Genomic DNA, 20533 nt, shown 5'->3' with positions numbered 1-20533 from the left:
CCCTGACCAGGTTGTACGCGCCTCTCAGATCCAATTTGGAAAACACCTTGGCCCCAACAATTTGGTTGAAGAGGTCCGGGATCAGAGGAAGGGGATAGGGATCGCGAATCGTGATACGGTTCAGCTCCCTAAAATCTAAGCAAGGTCTCAGAGAGCCATCTTTTTTTTTAACAAAAAAAAAACCCGCGCAACAGGTGACTTTGAGGGACGAATATGCCCCTTCTCGAGACTCTCGGAGATATAGGTTCGCATTGCGAGTCTTTCCGGTTGTGAGAGATTGTAGAGGCGTGCTTTTGGCAGCTTGGCGCCGGGAATGAGGTTAATGGGACAGTCAAACTCCCGGTGAGGAGGTAGCTCCTGAACACCGCTCTCGGAAAACACATCCGAGAAATCAGAGAGAAATGATGGCAGAGTTTTAGTAGACACCTCTGCAAAAGTCGCTGTGAGACAATTCTCTCTACAAAAGTCACTCCACTCATTTATTTGCCTTCCTTGCCAATCAATAGTGGGGTTATGTCTAGTGAGCCAGGGTAGCCCCAAAACTAGAGAGAAGGCAATCCGTTAAGGACAAAACAAGATATCTCCTCCACATGAGTGTCACCTATAGCTAGCCGGATATTGTGAACAATGCCTTTCAGAGATCTCTGCGAGAGTGGGGCAGAGTCAATAGCAAAAACAGGTATATCCTTTTCTAATGTACAAACCTGAAAACCATGCAAGGCTACAAATTGAGTGTCAATAAGATTGACGGCCGCTCCACTATCGACAAAAATCTCACAAGGAATGACTTTGCTCTCTAGCGCCACCCTGGCAGACAGGAGAAAACGGGAACTGCAGGTCAGAGGAATAGCATCAATTCCCACATCAACTTTGCCCAAAGTAGCAGATGAAGCAGAACTTGATGATCTACCTCTTGAGGTTTTTCTCTTATTATCACTCTTAGTACAGTTCAGGAATCTCCTAGACGGACAAACATTTGCCAAATGACCTATGCCCCCACAACAAAAACACACCATATTCTGAGGACTAAATCCTCTTTTATCAGGGGCAAGTCGGCCTAGCTGCATGGGCTCCTCCTCAGAGGGGAGCGAGACAGGATGAGACCCCTGCATACTGAATGAGTCCGCACCATTGCCCCTAGACTGACAATGGCTGGACGGAGAGGTCTTGTTTCTTTCCCTTAGACGCCTGTCAAGGCGTACCGCCAATGACATGGCAGACTCTAAGGACGTTGGTCTCTCATGGAAAGCAAAGGCATCTTTCAAACCCTCTGAGAGACCATGACAGAACTGACTTCGGAGTGCAGCATCATTCCAGCCTGAATCAGCTGCCCATCTCCGAAATTCAGAACAATAAAGCTCCGCAGACAGTTTGTTCTGGCATAAAACACGTAAGTTCGATTCTGCCAGAGCAACACGATCCGGGTCATCATATATCTGCCCCAGGGCCACAAAAAATCTTTCCACGGATCGAAGGGAAGGATCCCCTGATGGCAGCGAAAAAGCCCAAGTCTGAGCATTACCCCTGAGCAGGGAGATGACAATCCTCACCCTCTGTTCCTCATTACCAGAGGAGTGGGGACACAAACAAAAATGGAGTTTACATGCCTCTCTGAAGCGAACAAAATTCTCACTGGCCCCGGAGAACGTTTCCGGAAGTGAGACCTTTGGCTTGCAACAGACTCCATGAGCCGGAGCAGAGCCCAATGCTTGTAGCTGAGTCACAGATTGACGGAGATCCGCTACTTCCAAAGAAAGACCCTGCATGCGGTCAACCAAGCCAGAAAGCGGATCCATGTCAACAAGGACGGTTTTGGTGGATTATAATGTCATGGCTGTTTAAGGGTAACAAGAGCATACACAGTAAAAAGAGCTACTGACCGGACCCAAACTAGGGAAGAGAAAGGGTGACCCCTGTCAGACCCTCAACACTCTCCCTATGCTGCTAAAGCACATGCCCGGATCCATGTGGTGGAACGAGACATGCCCGCGTGCCTAAGACTGATGAGCCCTGTAACCCCTACAATAGTGGAAGAGGCACGGCCACCGATGCCCTGCTCAGAATATGGAGGGAACCGTGGCCACCTCAGATCCAGTCAGAAAATCACCAGGTACACAACAATGTCTGCACACTTAGCTGATGGAGCTGCAGCCGTAGAGAAGACGGATCCAAGGGCCGCTGGCAATATCCGGAGTGCTTGCAGCAACAGAACACAGGTCCAGAGAACTAATAGCTTAACAAGTGAAGATACTCAAGGCAGAGCTACAACTGAAAAGAGAAATATAATCCACGCCCTGCAATAGGAGGAGGGGTGATTTAAAGGCAGGGAAATCAAACGCAGGAGGAACAGCTGGGAGTAAAGACCTCATCACAGGGGCGGAGAAACAGAACAGTGAGAACACCTCCAAACTCTAAGTGACATCATCACAGGGGTGGAGACACAGAGCTGTGAGAACGTCTCAAAGCTCTGGTAGTGACACTAACCCCTTCAATAACGACACTGACACCGTTCAACTTTTAACCTTTTATTTTGTTTGGTGGTAATCGGCCACAGCTTTATTCAAACGGCAAAACTATAACCTTGAACCGTGCTCTCCACCAGCCGCTGGTATCCCAGCGTGCGGATCCGCCCATTTTTCCTCCAACACCTTTACGCTGCAATAACTAGCCGCCAAGGAGGAGCACCGCCCTCAAACGGGGCTCCGACCACCACCCAACAAAAACATGGCCTGCTCCACCCCATCCTGGATACCTGAAAGGAAGATATCTAAACCTATATCATTCAGGTGTACCCCATCGGGCCTCATCAATGAACGGTTATCGCCCTCAAGCTGCCGGTGTCTGACAACCACACCACCCCGGGACCTGACGAAACGGGAAATACAGGCATTAATCGTTCTCCTACACCTCTCGACCGCCTCCCCACCCTGCCATACCACCCGAGGAACAACCTCAGACCAGACCAGGACCACCTCACGAAAAAATGAAGGAAAACGCTCCAAATCGGACCTGATGAGGGTCAACAATTCCACCAGGGGAACAGAACCCATATCGTTCCCCCCAGCATGTAAAACTTAAATAACCGGGCCACTGGCCTGCGAACCGATTTTGACCACTTGAGACAGGAGCTGAGCCCATCGCAAACCCCGGATTCCTCTCCAGGCTACGTCCACCTCACGGAAGCCGAGGGACCTCCCCCCAGGTCGGCAATCAGCTCTCTGAGCCGCCCAGAAAACATACGAATGGCCCACGATCCACACGGCCGGACGCCCAGGACCTGCAAGAAAAAAGAGTTAGCACCAAGCAAACGCCATACAAAACCAAGAGACCTGCAAACAACCATCATATTGAGCATCTCATACAAGTAAAATGTACATAAATAAATTATAACAACACTCTTCCCATATCTTTTTTTTTTTTATAACAGAAGGTCCGGTCTAATATACCTTGCAAAGCAGGCTGACTTCCACCTGCCAATTCTCATAACCTCCGATTCGGGTAAACCTGCCCTGGCCGCCCCAATACGGAATGAATGAGTACCGAACTCCCTGGGATTCACCCCAACTAACTCCAAACAAGACCTCAAAACCCGGGTAAACTGGAATTTGGTCAAGGGAGAACCGTCCGCATGCGCAAAGAAATTACGGCACTCCGGGCAAACTAAACTATAGCTACCCACTAACCTAACAGGGCAAGAAATACCAGACACCGGATATAGCGGAATCCAGGCACCCCTGCCAAACTGGTCCGTCTTAGACCGTCGGACCCGAATCCTCAAAGAATCATTACCTAACACCACGTCCTGACAAGAAAGACCCCCTGGCTTGCTACCAGAAGGGGCAACCAATTCTCCCAACTTCAGGGCCGCAAAGAAGGCTACGCTAAAACTACACGAAAACAACGCTACCTCAAAAGGTAACGTGCAAACTTCAGGAAGCCTGGACAGAAGCCTACCCAGCAAGTTAAACGAGATCGGTCTTCGGCTCTCCCGAGAGACTAACTCCTTTCTCCAACCCTTCATGGCCTGACGGATAATGAACTGCTTAGTCACATCTACCCATCCGCGCAATTTGAAATGAAAGGCGACACCAGCCAGGCGTCGTTACGCAGCCGCTGCAGAAACTCTTGTAGCCCGCAAGCGCAATAACCAATCAATTGTGACATCCAATCGTAGGTCATCCCGGGAAACCACGTCCCTGTCATCCACCATTTCCCACCACTCAGCCCACGCCTTACCATGCGCTTGCCAAGTCGCCGGGGAAACAGACGATCGAACCAGCGACATCAGCTCCTGTCCACCAGGTCCCACAGGTACGACGGGCATTCCCTGCCCTCCAAATCCGCTCCCGGAAGAAAAGACCTGAAATCCTGCCAACGAAAACGGGAAAGAGCATCAGCAATTTTATTATCAACACCTGGAACATGACGAGCCCTAAAATAGATATTACATTCGAGGCACCGAAGTACGAGATGCCGGAGCAACGCCAGAACCGGGAGAGAAGAGGAAGACAAGGTATTGACAGCATAAACCACACTCAAATTGTCCGTCCAAAAAGAAACATGCTTATTGGCTAGCCGGTCCCTCCACAACTCCACCGACACCACAATCGGGAACAACTCCAATAACGTAAGGTTCTTGCACAAACCAGCCGATCGCCAGGCGTCAGGCCACTCGCCGGCACACCATTCCACCCCCAAAATCGTACCAAAACCACATGACCCGGAAGCATCCGAAAACAGAGACAGTTCAGAGTTAGGGGTAACCACAGACATGTAACAGGTATGACCATTGAAAGATTGTAGAAAAGCCTTCCAGACCCGCAAGTCCTCCTTCAGTGACGCAGTGATCCGGATGCGATGACGGGGGGACTGAACACCCCTGGTGGCTAAAGATAAACGGCGGGCAAAAACACGGCCCATGGGCATCACCCTACAAGCAAAGCACAAGAGGCCCAAAAGAGACTGCATCTGCAGGAGAGTAACCTTCTTAACTGCCAAAAACCCATCAATTAAATCTAAAAGCTTCTGAAGCTTATCACCTGGCAACCGAAAAACCATATCAACTGTGTCAATCTCAATACCCAGAAACGACAAACACGTGACCGGGCCTTCTGTTTTCTCCATGGAAATCGGAACCCCAAACTGCGCCATCCTCTCCAAAAACAGATTCAGCAATAACAAGCAACCATCACCAGACCCTGGAGAAACAAAAAGAAAGTCATCCAAATAGTGCAAAACTGACGTAGAGCCCGACTCATAACGGATGACCCATTCCAGAAAGGAACCAAACAACTCAAAATAATGACATGAAATGGAACAACCCATAGGGAGACAGGTGTCATAGTAAAACTTACCGTCTACACAGCAACCTAGTAAATGAAAACAATCAGGGTGAACAGGAAGCAGACGGAAAGCTGATTCAATATCCGACTTAGCCAGGAGGGCCCCTTTGCCCGCCTCCCTGACCAACGCAACCGCACGGTCAAAGGAGACATAAGACACCGAGGCATCCTCCGGACTAATGGCATCATTAACTGACGAACCCTTCGGGTGAGATAGATGATGAATCAACCTGAACTTACCCGGTTCTTTCTTAGGGACAACGCCCAGCGGAGAGACTCGCAAATTAGGGAATGGTAACACATCAAAAGGACCCTTAATCCTACCCAATGAAACCTCCTTAAAGACCTTGTCCCTAAGAACATCTGGTAGCTCCCGAGCCGACTTCAAGTTATCCGAAAAAACCGGAGAACGATTAAGAACAAAAGGGATAAAAAACCCGAAGGAAAAACCAAAACGGAGTTGAGCCGCAGCCTGTTTATTGGGGTACCTGTCTAACCAGGGGCCCATCTCTGCCACGCTCACCGGGGTCCTTAAAACCCCCTTGCTCAAACTGTTTGGCTGGCCTAACTGTGGGGCGGGTACACTTATTAGCGGGATGAGGGCCTCCGCAGGCGGAGCACTCATGCTTGAATCTACACAACCCGGCGAACCTGCAGCTTCCTTCGTTAAATAACCAGCAGGACCCGGGGCTACGGACGGCCACCGGTCCATGGGAAGGTGATCCCTCTGAACCAGCGGCCGCCGCTGGAAAGGGAGGGGGCCTCTGCACAACCATTAACCTCAACCACACATCCGTCGCCTTAACCCCCCACCCCATCTCCGGGTGTAACGCCAACCGACGACGAAACTCCTCATCATACCGCCACCAGGCACTGCCCCCGTGCGATTTATAAGCACTATAAATAATATCCTGATAAACGAACAGCTCGGAACATCGCTCAGGATGCAACCAATTGTTCATGGTCTTGGCCACCCGGGGTCTACGCTCAGAAGGTCTATCCGAAAAACGCCTTTCCTTATCCACCGTGTGTTGGTCAACCGATATGAGGGACCAAACATCCACATACTGGTTAGCCCACACCTTTTCCCTAACCGCTTCCTCCAGGTGGGAACCAAGGAGGCTAACCCCGCAATAACATGAATCCTTGTGAACTCCCGCAAGCACGGGCGCCTGTTTAACGCTAGGAGGGGGGTCCCTGAACCTGGGCAGGCGGCTGCAACCGATCCAACAACATCTTCAATAACTCAGCCGTGTTCGTTTCCCCCGCCCCCGCCCCCAATATACCCACAGAATGGCACTCACCGGAAGAAGAGACAGGAATCACCGGAGCAGCAGGCATCGGAACCTCAGGCTGCACAGACGCCGTAGGAGCCAGGCCACGGACCCTGGATGACCGAGGACGCGACCGCCCAGCGCGACGCGAACGAACTGCTTGACCAGACTCCCCCGACGCAGCCATCGACCCTTCAGAGGAGGACGGCGAACGCCATCTGGAGGATCTGGAGCGCCTGCTCCGCGCCGAGCCATCAGACCTGCGGCGGGAGTGACGCCTGCGGGAACCTCGCCGAACGCGTCTTCTGCTCTCCGGGGAGGAGGACGACGAGCTGGACCGAACCCTGCGCTGGCGTGACCCCTGGGGAAGGGAAAGGGGAGGCGGCAGCGGGTAAGCATGAACTGCAGGGGCAGAAAGGGGTTCCACCCGCACCCCATTGTCATTATGAGACAGAGGGGCGGCCACTTCCACAACTGCAGCTGGTGGCAGAGCCCCATCTAATTGCTGCTGTCCCTGGGGAGCATGAGGGGGCAAGGACTGAGATGCTGGGGGGGTGAGAGGGAGACTCCGGGAGGAGGAGCTGCTGGCCTGAGCACCCATAACTATACCACCGCTCCAAGCCGCAGTTAAACAAGCGGCAGCAGGACGGGACATGTGAGGAGAGGGAACCGGAAGGGGCGGAGCCACCGCTGACTCGGCAGCACAGGGGACCTGCCGGCCAGCATGAGAGACATCAGCGCCGGCCGGAGCAGTCAGGGTAAGTGGAAATGAAGGGGGGGGACTGTACCCGAACCTAGCGGGGGGGCGGATGTGCCGAGCAGACCGCCGGCCCCCCACCGCAGTATCGGGATCGACGGGCATTACCTCCGCAGGGGCGCACGCCAAGCCAGGGGAGGAGGAAGATTGAGGGGAACCGAGGCTGCTCAGAAATGAGCGCAGCCATCCCTCACCTCCCTCAGCTAATCTCGCCCTCAAAGCCTCCAGCAGAGGGGCATCTGAGGCGGCCATCTCCATGCGGACAGAGCGCTGCAGACCACAAAGCGCTTCCGCTCAAAGAGGAAGAGGGAAGGCGGGACAGTGGCATATATGCCCTCCCGGCTGACCGCCCACTCTCCTAACCGGAACCCTATATTAACCCCTGCATGCCCACCGGAACGGGCATCAGAGGAAGTATATATTAAAGGGGTAGGAAACAGGGGGGGGAAGGGCCACCATTCCCTGCCCACCCTCCCTAAGCCGTCGGGTGGCCACCAGAACGGAACGTTTTTTGGCCGGAGAAAATACCGCAGCATGCTGTGCTTTTTGCTCCGGCCAAAAATCCTGAACACTTGCCGCAAGGCCGGATCCGGAATTAATGCCCATTAAAAGGCATTGATCCGGCCTTAACCTAAACTTCGTTTCGGCGCATTGCCGGATACGACGTTTAGCTTTTTCTTAATGGTTACCATGGCTGCCGGGACGCAAAAGTCCTGGCAGCCATGGTAAAGTGTAGCGGGGAGCGGGGGAGCAGCATACTTACCGTCCGTGCGGCTCCCGGGGCGCTCCAGAGTGACGTCAGGGCGCCCCAGGCGCATGGATGACGTGATCGCATGGCACGTCATCCATGCGCATGGGGCGCTCTGACGTCATTCTGGAGCGCCCCGGGAGCCGCACGGACTGTAAGTATACCGCTCCCCGCTCCTACTATGGCAACCAGGACTTTAATAGCGTCCTGGCTGCCATAGTAACACTGAAAGCATTTTGAAGACGGATCTGTCTTAAAATGCTTTCAGTACACTTGCGTTTTTCCGGATCCGGCGTGTACCTCCGGCAAGTGGAGTACACGCCGGATCCGGACAACGCAAGTGTAAGAGAGGCCTTATCGGCAGGTTTGTGGTGATATACCTAGATGATATCTTAATTTATTCGGCTGATCTGAAAACACATGAAGTACATGTCAGACAGGTACTGCAGGTCCTACGGACGAATAAATTATATGCGAAAATTGAAAAATGTGTCTTTGCAGTTCAGGAAATACAGTTCCTGGGATATCTATTATCTGCTTCAGGTTTCCATATGGATCCTAGGAAGGTCCAGGCAATTTTAGATTGGGATCTTCCTGAGAACCTTAAAGCTCTACAACGGTTTTTGGGTTTCGCAAATTTCTATAGAAAGTTCATTAAAAATTATTCGGTGATCGTTAAACCCCTTACTGACATGACTAGGAAGGGGACTGATTTTTCTAAATGGTCTGACGCCGCTAAAATTGCATTTTCCTCTCTAAAAGAGAGATTTACCTCGGCACCTGTTCTAATTTAACCTGATGTCTCCCAGCCTTTTATTGTTGAAGTAGATGCGTCAGAGGTGGGAGCTGTATTGTCTCAGGGTCAGTCTCCTGGCAAATGGCGTACTTGCGCTTTCTTTTCCAAAAAGTTATCTACAGCTGAAAAGAACTATGATATTGGAAATAGGGAACTGTTGGCGATTAAACTGGCGTTTGAAGAGTGGCGTCACTTCTTAGAGGGAGCAATCCACCCCGTCACGGTGATTACGGATCACAAAAACCTTCTGTACCTCGAATCGGCTAAGCGTCTCACCCCTAGACAAGCTAGGTGGTCGCTATTCTTTACCAGATTTAACTTTTTTATCACCTATCGTCCTGGGGCAAAAAATACCAAGGCAGACGCATTATCTCGTAGTTTCCCTGGAGGGGGTAATGTTAGTGATCCGGTACCCATTTTACAAAGAGGAGTGGTTGTCTCTGCTGTACACTCTGTTCTGGAGGGGAAGGTGTTAGAGGCCCAGGGGGACGCCCCGGCCTCTTGCCCCTCAGAGAAATTGTTTGTACCGTTAAACCTGCGTCTCGAATTATCAAAGGAACATCATAATTCGGCACTTGCTGGGCACCCGGGTAGTAAAGCAACCTTGGAGCTATTGTCTCGTCGTTTTTGGTGGCCAAGGTTGTGTCAGGATGTAATGGATTTTGTGTCTACTTGTTCTACTTGTGCACACGCAAAAGTCTCTCATACACGTCCAGCAGGGTCTTTATTGCCACTTGTCATCCCCAATAGGCCATGGACACATCTGTCAATGGATTTCATCACTGACTTACCTTTTGTCTGCGAGTAAAACTGTTATCTTGGTAGTAGTAGACAGGTTTAGCAAAATGGTACACTTTATTGCGTTACCCGCACTTCCTAATGCTAAGACTCTTGCTCAGGTGTTTATCAGTGAAATTGTGAAGCTTCACGGGGTCCCTTCCGATGTGGTTTCGGATCGGGGAACCCAGTTTATTTCTAAGTTTTGGAAAGCTTTTTGTTCCCGTTTGGGGGTACACTTGTCCTTTTCCTCAGCTTTTCATCCTCGGTCCAATGGACAGACTGAGCGTACCAACCAAAACCTTGAGACATATCTAAGGTGTTTTGTGTCTGAAAACCAAGAGGTGTGGTCATCATATTTACCGTTAGCCGAGTTTGCCATAAATAATCGCCGTCAGGAATCCACTGGCAAGTCACCATTTCTTGGTGCATATGGTTTTCATCCCCAATTCTGTACTTTCAAAGAGGGGGGGTCTTCTGGGGTTCCCGAAGAGGAACGGTTTTCGTCATCTCTTTCATCGGTATGGCAGAAGGTGCAAGCTAACTTGAAAAATATGGGAGGTAAATATAAATGCATGGCTGATAAGAAACGGTCGCCAGGTCCGGACCTAGGAGTGAATGACTGTGTGGTTGTCTACTAGGAATATTAAGTTGAAGGTTCCCTCTTGGAAACTGGGTCCTAAGTTCATTGGTCCTTATAAAATAGTAGCCGTCATTAACCCCGTGGCTTTTCGCCTGGAGCTACCTCAGACTTTTAAGATCCATAACGTCTTCAATAAGTCGTTACTCAAGAAGTATATTCCGCCTCTAGAACCATCACCGCTGCCACCTCCTCCGGTTATTGTGGATGGTAATCTGGAGTTTCAAATATCCAAAATTGTTAATTCTCGTTTGGTCCTCCGCTCTCTTCAGTATCTGGTGCATTGGAGGGGTTACGGTCCCAAGGAAAGAATGTGGGTTCCAGCGTCAGAGGTAAACGCCAACAGGTTAGTTCAGGCTTTCCATGCCTCTCATCCTGAGAGACCTGGTCCTGAGTGTCCGGAGGCCACCTCGTGAAAGGGGGGGTACTGTCACGAGGGTGTCAAGAGCCACGTCTGACTCCGTTATACCCGGGGTCAGGAAGTCGCAGCGGGTGACTGCGCGCTCTATGTCTAAAGATCACGTTGTTTCTTAATGATAGTTTTCTGTGTTTGCCTTGCAATCCTTTTTGTCTCACTCAGGGATCCGTAGCTTCTCCTCCTCAGCTGTTTCTTGTCTGTCACTCCCAACCTCCTTATATTCTCCTCTCTCACTTCTCTGGTTGCCAGATATAGAGCTTCCTGCCTGGACTTCTATACTGACCCACTGGAGCTGTAAATCCTGGTTGTTGTTCCAGAGTGTTATCCTCCGGATCCCTGTTGGGCTTTTTGTTGTCTTCTGTTGTCGCCCACCTGGGATTATATGTTTAGTCTGTATTGTCTGTCCTCCCCTTGGTGTTTTCCTTTAGAGCTAGTGGTGCGGAGTAGTGTTCCCACCGCCCTATTCACTATCTAGGGCTCATCTTAGGGAAAGCCAGGGTTTTAGGCACGTGATCGGTGTACGGGTGAGGAACCCGTCTAGGGACGTTAGGGCAGTCAGGTGCCAGCCTCAAGGTGAGATAGGGGTCACCACCTTTCCCTCTCCCTTGGACAGGGCCTTCCTCTTTCCCTCCCTCTGTGTCACGTATGTGATAGACACACCGGTCGTGATACCCATATAGACTCCCTGATCACCCCCTGTCATTGATCACCCCCCCTGTAAGGCTCCATTCAGAGGTCCGTATGTGTTTTATGGATCCACGGATCAGATCCACAAAACACATAGGGACCTCTGAATGGAGCCTTACAGGGGGGTGATCACCCCATATAGACTCCCTGATCACCCCATTGTCATTGATCACCCCCCTGTAAGGCTCCATTCAGAGGTCCGTATGTGTTATGCGGATCCGATCCGTAGATCCGCAAAACACATAAGGACCTCTGAATGGAGCCTTACAGAGGGGTGATCAGGGAGTCTATATGGGGTGATCACCCCCCTGTCATTGATCACCCCCCTGTAAGGCTCCATTCAGACGTCCGTATGTGTTTTTTGGCACAAGTTAGCAGATATTGATTTTTTTTTTCTTACAAAGTCTCATATTCCACTAACTTGTGACAAAAAATAAAATCTCACATGAACTCACCATACCCCTCACGGAATCCAAATGCGTAAACTTTTTTAGACATTCATATTCCAGACTTCTTCTCACGCTTTAGGGCCCCTAAAATGCTAGGGCAGTATAAATACCCCACATGTGACCCCATTTCGGAAAGAGGACACCTCAAGGTATTCACTGAGGGGTATATTGAGTCCATGAAAGATTGAACTTTTTGTCCCAAGTTAGCGGAAAGGGAGACTTTGTGAGAATAAACAAAAAATAATAAAAAATCTATTTCTGCTACCTTGTGCCCAAAAAAGAAAAATCTTCTATGAACTCGCCATGCCCCTCATTGAATACCTTGGGGTGTCTTCTTTCCAAAATGGGGTCACATGTGGGGTATTTATAATGCCCTGGCATTTTAGGGGCCCTAAAGCGCGAGAAGAAGTCTGGGATCCAAATGTCTAAAAATGCCCTCCTAAAAGGAATTTGGGCCCCTTGGCGCATCTAGGCTGCAAAAAAGTGTCACACATGTGGTATCGCCGTACTCAGAAGAAGTAGGGCAATGTGTTTTGGGGTGTCTTTTTACATATACCCATGCTGGGTGAGGGAAATAGCTCTATAATGGCAACTTTGTATTAAAAAAATGGTAAAAGTTGACTTTTAGAGAGATATTTCTCTCACCCAGCATGGGTATATGTAAAAATACACACCAAAACACATTGCCCTACTTCTTCCGAGTACGGCGATACCACATGTCTGACACTTTTTTGCAGCCTAGGTGGGCAAAGGGGCCCACATTCTAAAGAGCACCTTTAGGATTTCACAGGGCATTTTTAACACATTTGGATTTCAAACTACTTCTCACGCATTAGGGCCCCTAAAATGCCAGGACAGTATAACTATCCCACAAATGACCCCATTTCGGAAAGTAGACACCCTAAGGTATTTGCTGATGGGCATAGTGAGTTCATAGAACTTTTTATTTTTTGTCACAAGTTAGCGGAAAATGATGATTTTTTTCATTTTATTTTTTTTCTTACAAAGTCTCATATTCCACTAACTTGTGACAAAAAATAAAAACTTTCATGAACTCACTTTGCCCATCACGAAATACCTTGGGGTGTCTTCTTTCCAAAATGGGGTCACTTGTCGGGTATTTATACTGCCCTGGCATTTTAGGGGCCCTAATGCGTGAGAAGTAGTTTGAAATCAAAATGTGTAAAAAATGCCCTGTGGAATCCTAAAGGTGCTCTTTGGAATGTGGGCCCCTTTGCCCACCTAGGCTGCAAAAAAGTGTCACACATGTGGTATCGCCATACTCAGAAGAAGTTGGGCAATGTGTCTTTTTACATATACCCATGCTGGGTGAGAGAAATATCTCTCTAAAAGACAACTTTTCCCATTTTTTTTATACAAAGTTGTCATTTGACAGAGATATTTATCTCACCCAGCATGGGTATGTGTAAAAAGACACCCCAAAACACATTGCCCGACTTCTCCTGAGTACGGCGATACCACATGTGTGACACTTTTTTGCAGCCTAGGTGGGCAAAGGGGCCCACATTCCAATGAGTACCTTTCGGATTTCACAGGGCATTTTTTACACATTTTGTACACATACTTCTCACGCATTAGGGCCCCTAAAATGCCAGGGCAGTATAACTACCCCACAAGTGACCCCATTTTGGAAAGAAGACACCCCAAGGTATTTTGTGATGGGCATAGTGAGTTCATGGAAGTTTTTATTTTTTGTCACAAGTTAGTGGAATATGAGACTTTGTAAGGAAAAACATAAAAATGAAAAAATCATCATTTTTCGCTAACTTGTGACAAAAAATAAAAAGTTCTATGAACTCACTATGCCCATCAGCGAATACCTTAGGGTGTCTACTTTCCGAAATGGGGTCATTTGTGGGGTTTTTATACTGTCTATTGTAGAACCTCAGGAAACATGACAGGTGCTCAGAAAGTCAGAGCTGCTTCAAAAAGCGGAATTTCACATTTTTGTACCATAGTTTGTAAACATTATAACTTTTACCCAAACCACTTTTTTTTTTATCAAAGACATGTAGAACAATAAATTTAGAGAAAAATTTATATAGAAATGTAGTTTAAAAAAAAAAAATTACAACTGAAAGTGAAAAATGTCATTTTTTTGCAAAAATATTGGTAAATTTTGATTAATAACAAAAAAAGTTAAAATATCAGCAGCAATAAAATACCACCAAATGAAAGCTCTATTAGTGAGAAGAAAAGGAGGTAAAATTAATTTGGGTGGTAAGTTGCATGACCGAGCAATAAACGGTGAAAGTAGTGTAGTGCAGAATTGTAAAAAGTGGTCTGGTCATTAAGGGTGTTTAAACTAGGGGAGCTGAGGTGGTTAAAAGTCACAATCTCAATCTAGGAGGGGAGTGAAGTAAGAAAAGTGGAGAAGCTTTTCTTGACAAAAGTGCTAGGTTTAAGGCCTTATGCACACGGCCGTTGTTTTGGCCCGCATGCGAGCTGCAATTTTTGCGGCTTGGATGAGGACCCATTCACTTCAATGGGGCCACAAAAGATGGGGATAGCACTTTGTGTGCTGTCCGCATCCGTTGCTCCGTTCTGTGGTCCCGCAAAAAAATAAATAACCTGTGCTATTCTTGTCCATTTTGCGGACAAGAATAGGCAGTTATATCAATGGCAAATTGCGGAACGCACAGGGACACCATCTGTGTTTTGCGGACCGCAAAACACACAACGGACATGTGCATAAGGCCTAAGGACAAGACAAATTTTTCAAACAACATGTGACATTTGATAAATGTGGCATAAAGTACTCCAAACACACTCAAGAAAAACTGACTTCAAATATTCTTCTCATGATAAATCGCCCCCCCCCCCCCCCACCATCTCCAAAGGAGGAAAAAAATAAATCAAACATGAAAAATGGCAGCTGCCATATGTTATGTGTTCTTAGAAGGTCCTGCTGAGGGTTACTGTTCTACAGATCCATATAGTAATTATAATGTGGACGACATGGGGCTCAGCTTTTTATTTTAACAGAGGCTCCTTTAAAAACATAGAGGATAACATGTAAGGGTTCAGCGAAAGAGGCGCGGAAGGTGTGCAAGTGTCTGATGGGATCACACAGTTCGTAGAAGGACAGACGCCCGGCCTCATAGTCTAAGAAGACTCCAAATGTTGGACAAGTTGGATTTACATCAAGGACTAGGTTGACTGAGTTGTGATATGCTGAACAATTTTTATCATAGAGAAACAAACACCAAGATTTATCGTTATGGTCTATACCAGACGGATAACCATTCCTTTCTATACTGGGGTAACACATTCCAATGCCCCATTTTCCTGCCTGGTTCCACTCTACCTCCCAGTAATGTCTTCCTGAGGAGAAGCTACATCTGCTTAATACCTGGCAGTATATCTGGAACCTTCCTGGCGATTCTGGTAGGCCCTGGTTTTCTTCCAAATTTGTTGCTGTTCTCAGATCTTCTGATAATCCCATATTTGTATGAGCCGTGTCCACATCCAGCAATGTGTCAGGAACATGGATCCCGAACTCTGATGTTACATAGGTGATAACATCCTTCAAAGATCGGTGTAAAATTGATGAGATCAAAACATCTTCCAGATCATCAGCCATCTCATTGTCTCTAACTGCAGCTTCTTCTGTCACCACTCTCTTGTCACTAAGGGATGCTATTTGGTCTGATTCTTGTAGGATGTTTTTTGGGTCAGTGTCATTATCAAGCACGTGAACTTCAGCTTGTCCTGGGACCAGTCCCACCTCCTCAGAATTCATCTGTCCACCATCTCCACCTGTGCCCTCATCATCTCCAGGACTACATACTGTAATGTCGCTTTCTTGTAAGAGTCTTATTGGGTCAGTGATACGACACATCTCCTCCACATGATGCATCTTCCTGGACAGCTCGTCCTCTTTTATTTCCATCTTCTTCATCAGATCATCTATCTGGGACACCATCTTAATCTCCTGCCTGGAGATCTCGCTCAGAACCTTCTTTTCTGCAATTTCCAGTTGCTCCTTAATGTTTATAAATAACTTATTGATGTTCTTCCTCTTCTCAGAGGCTTTCTCATGGATTTTCCCCTTCTGATTGTGCAGCCTCTGAATTCTTGCATTTATTTCTGCTCTTTGTGGGTTTACTTCATTCAGGTATTTCTTCAGTTTCTTTTTCTTCTTCTCCGGAGCCTCTTCTAGAAGTTCCACCTGATGACCCCTATGCGTGCCAACCAGACAGCAAGACACACATAGACAAGCCGCGTCCTGCGGGCAGTAATACTCCAGAACCTTCTTGTGGATGGAACATTTTTTGTTGCCAAAGAAGCTGGTGGGTTCTGATAATACATGGTCCATCGTCTGGTTGTGGACGGTCAGGTGGTCATCACATAGAGAGTTCTCACACTGCAGACATGACTTCACAGCCGGTACAGGAGACTTTGTGCAGTAACTACAGAAGGTTCTGGTCTTCTCCATATCAGGCTGAGTAGATAAGAAACGCTCCACTATATTACTTAGCTTCCTGTTCTTCTCCAGGGCCGGACGCTCTGGATATTCCGCTCTGCAGTCAGGACAGGAATACACTCCGCCTGCCTCCTGTGCATCCAGCACACTTACAATACACGAGCGGCAGAAGTTGTGTCCACATCTCAGGGATACGGGATCCGTATAAAGGCTCAGGCAGATGGAGCAGTTCAGCTCGTCCCTCAGCTCAGCAGACGCCATTGTAGTGAGGAAGAGCAGGAATCGAAAGTGAAAAGGTTTCTTCACTTCCTGCAGAGGGCGGAGATCTTCTGAGAACAAACTATTAACCCCTGCAGCTCAGGGACTGTGTTTAGTCCTGATTCTGTTGTGGAAATTTTATTATGCGGACATTTTATCTTAGGATGTGTGTGTGTTTTATAGATTGTCATCATGTCTCTCAGTGGTAATGGTAGATTATTGTATACATGTGTTTGTATGGGGTGTGTCCATTGTCTGCACAGCCACATTGGCTGCCCCTCCCTGTCCTTTGATATGTCATCACTTCCTGTATCCTTGTCTTGGGCCAGCCCCTTTTACACCTTTTGTTTTAGTCAATAAAGGACGCACTGGGCATGGAGGAGGGAGGATATGCACAGGAGAGTTGAATGAAGATGGTAGCATTTGTGTGGTTAACAGGCTGCGGCTGAGGGAAGATGGAGTTGCCTTTTCCTTACACTAACTATGATGCGGGCTGATTACAACTATTAATATTTTTACCACAACAGATGGCGAGCTCAGGAAGGAAATAATTTTTTTCCCTGTTATCAGCAGAACTTAAAAGGAGACACAATTTAATTTTCAAAAAGCAAAAAAGGCCGGCATAAGGTAATATCCTTTTCTTTACTCTCATTTTTGAGAAAGTTTTGCTCTTTGTGAACTGAAATCTGTGTCCTCCAATCTGCTGGTATCAGAGGAAAGAAAAATCTGTTCAAACAACCTATGTGGTTGTTGTCTGCCGCATCGAGTGGTGTAAGGAATGGGGTAAGTGTTTTTCCATTGTGTTGATTGTACAGAGATTGTATGATGAGCAGGACAGGGAATTGTGTTTTTTGTAACTTCTTAACTTTTATGTTACTGTGATTTTGTAAGAGGCGATTTTATAGAGGCAGCAATTGGTTTTAGTGTCTGTACATTAGAGACAGCGTTCAGAGTGGTTTTTGTATTGTTAGCCTGTAAATCACCCATAGAGTGGAGGTTTTTCTCTGGTTTAAACATAGGGAAATATAAAAACTGTTTTTATTGCTGGATATTGTAGACACTATCTTGATTTCCTTTGTGTGACCATGCTTGTCGGCCATCTTTACCATGCTTGTCGGCCATCTTTACCATGCTTGTCGGCCATCTTTACCATGCTTGTCGGCCATCTTTACCATGCTTGTCGGCCATCTTTAAGTTTGTCGGCCATCTTAATTAGTTTGCTATGGGAAGCGATTTGATTATTTTTGCCTGAAATGTTAGTTTTGTTGAATAGTTATCTTGTCTTTTTGTAACCTTTCTATGTACAGTTTGATTTTGTTTTAATAAGTTTTGTGCTGATATCGGTTTAGTGTTCGGTTATGTTATAGCTCAGTGACCAGTCTGATACAGGAACCATTGTGTGAGCATTAGTGGCAGTTTAGTGGTGAAATCGTCCTATAGTTGATGATTCTGCTTAATGTTTGTGTATCTGTGGCTGTTACACTGAATTGTAGACTTGTTTGGCATAATTAATGTGGGTATTACAGTGTAGAAAGGAGGTACTTGTAGTTCTGTGCCAAAAGTATTGGGACAACTAGTACTAGTGTTTTGTTTTTTGTAGCAACCATTGTGGTGTTTGTTTTCTGGTGCAAGGAGAATGAAGGTTTATCTGGAAGCCTGATGCATGCACTGGGTGCTGTAAGGGAATTGCCAGAGTTATTGAAACAACCGTTAGAGAGTAATGTGTCTGGGATTAGAGGAAATGTATGGGCTGTAAGCACGGAGAAGTCTGAGGATTGTGGTTCAGATAGTGGAACCGATTCAGGGATGGAGATGGACAATTTGTCTGACCCTGGAGCTGGAAGTGTTAACACAATGCCAGAAGATTCCTCAGATGAGTCCGTGGTAAGTGGACTCAATACAGATCGTAATGTGGGAGCTACTCATGCTAGGATGGTTAATGTTGTGCGCCAATTCAAATCGCCATGTGCAAGTTATTGTGGAGGGAGGCGAGCTATCCTTTGTTTCTCATGCAGGGAATACGGTCACATTGCACGATATTGTAATGTTGCTAATGGCAACAGACACAGGTATGTTGAGTACCCCAGAACCACACCTAGAAGTCAAGTGGCTTATTCGGCGAGGTGGGGTAGTGGTCCCAGCGATGCTTCTTTGCAAAGGCAGAGAACGCAGGGACAGCCAAGATCTTGGATCAGTGAAGCAGATTTTAAATCAAAATATGAACGGTTAAAATGTGAAAGAAACCGGTTTTGGGACCTTGTGATGTTAAATCCTGCTTCTCTGGTCAAATGAATCTGAAGCTGTTTGGGGCTGGGGAAAAATTAACATTTCAATTACTGGGTGGGTAGGAATTTCTCCTGTACGGTTTCAGGGGAACCCTCCAGGACATTGATTTGTTAATTCAGTCCTATACAATTGTATGTGTTCCTAAGGGTTTAGTTTTTGCATGAGTTTTGGGTTTTAAGGTAAAATTAATTTTTTACTGAAGCTCAATGTAGATAATCAAGTGTTTTTTCCTTTTTTTATTTTTTTCAGTTATATTTGTCTATTTTTGTGTGGGTATTTCTTTGATTAATTTATATTTACATTTTTCTTCTTTTACTCATTTTTATTTTTTAGGTTTTTATTGCATATTTGCTGCTTTCTCTCTCTCTCTCCTCTCTTTTCTCTGTAGATTTGGTTAGGAGTACTGGGGGTCTCATGATATTGTGTGGGAACTACTGTCTGAATTCAAGGGTTGCTGCTGAGAGAGGTTTTTGATCAGTCACTGCAAAAAGGGCTTCGTGTGCTGTTCAGCTTGACTATATAGAATCATATCGGCAAAGGAAAGTGAGTTGATGAGCATTTTTTTTTAAGGAGACAAGGTGATGTATATCACCTGGGCATACCAATAGCTATGTGAGTAACCCCATTCCCCACAGGAGTACTGTGTGTTTGTTTCCTGTGCACCCCTCGTCCCCACAGAAGGCACTGTGTGTTCTCTGTGCACCTCCCTTTTCTACTCCAGGTCAATTGGAAGCCCTATCCTGTGGTCAGGTCACTATTCAGAGCCAAAACCGAGGCTGGTATATCTCATTAGGAGACTCAGAGGGCCGCCGTGTGTCGGCGAGAGCCCTTTCCTCACACTGATTACTCCTTTTCCTGAGGTCTATCTAGGGTGAACGGAGTCCGTGTGTCGGTGCCAGAAACCCTAGGGCAACTCAGAGGCGAACGAAGAGGAGTAGCAGCCGTCCAGGCGTTTGTCGCAGGACACTGGAGGTGGACGCACCTACTTTTAGAAAATTCCGTGCGTAGGTCGCAGGAAAATTTATGCTCGAGCATGGGTTTAGGGAAAATTAGGGATCAGAAGGGTACCACTTCTGACTACTATAGGAGAGCCAAGCAGTACATGAAATCCATCTATAGAGGAGGAGTTGTTAAGCCCCCTCAAAGATTGGCACCAAGGGACTGTAGGTTCAGAGTGGATCATCCCCAAAGAAGGGACCTTTGAGGTCTGGATTGGGAAAAAGTTCGTCCGTAATTCCCCACTAGACTCCAAAGCCATGGTTCCCTCCAGAAAGCAGAACTGTGGCTGCACGAATCCATCGATCTCCAGCAACAGGACATTCAAAAGTCCCAGACAGTGCGAACTAACACTGTCATGTACTCCCATCCCGCTAAGACTGCAGAGTCCAAGAGAAGAGCTTTTCTTTTTCTCTTTCTCTATCTCTCTCTCTCATCCCTCCGTCATCTCTCCATCTAACCTTGAGACGATGCACTATGCTAATCCAGCTTCTCTTCGTCCTGGTTTTAAGGCCGATGAGAAGGGGGGAAAGTGGTGCAGAAATCAACGATCTTCAAACTTTCTAACCTCTCAAATGTCAATCAATCACAACTGCCTTTTCTTTGCTGGTACTTGGGTCAGATTTTTGCAAAGTAGGTAAAAATCACGGTCCGATCC

At 47.3% G+C, this 20533-nt stretch overlaps 2 protein-coding genes across 2 annotated transcripts in view; both read right to left on the bottom strand.

Moving 5' to 3' along the window:
- Positions 1-20533, bottom strand: part of LOC122937902 (E3 ubiquitin/ISG15 ligase TRIM25-like) — a 97135-nt gene that overhangs the window by 63300 nt on the left and 13302 nt on the right. The gene's annotated exons all lie outside the window — the stretch shown is intronic.
- On the bottom strand, positions 14740-16715 carry LOC122937903 (E3 ubiquitin/ISG15 ligase TRIM25-like). The gene has a single exon (XM_044293085.1). It carries the CDS (start codon positions 16594-16596, stop codon positions 14875-14877), a length of 1722 nt encoding a protein of 573 aa, XP_044149020.1. The 5' UTR covers positions 16597-16715; the 3' UTR covers positions 14740-14874.

Source organism: Bufo gargarizans, chromosome 5 (assembly GCF_014858855.1).
Source record: "Bufo gargarizans isolate SCDJY-AF-19 chromosome 5, ASM1485885v1, whole genome shotgun sequence".
Classification (NCBI taxonomy): domain Eukaryota; kingdom Metazoa; phylum Chordata; class Amphibia; order Anura; family Bufonidae; genus Bufo; species Bufo gargarizans.
This window is presented reverse-complemented; position numbering and strand designations above follow the sequence as displayed.

Excerpts from the sequence above, each read along its gene's own strand:
- LOC122937903 (XM_044293085.1), bottom strand. The coding sequence starts at position 16,596 with ATGGCGTCTGCTGAGCTGAGGGACGAGCTGAACTGCTCCATCTGCCTG.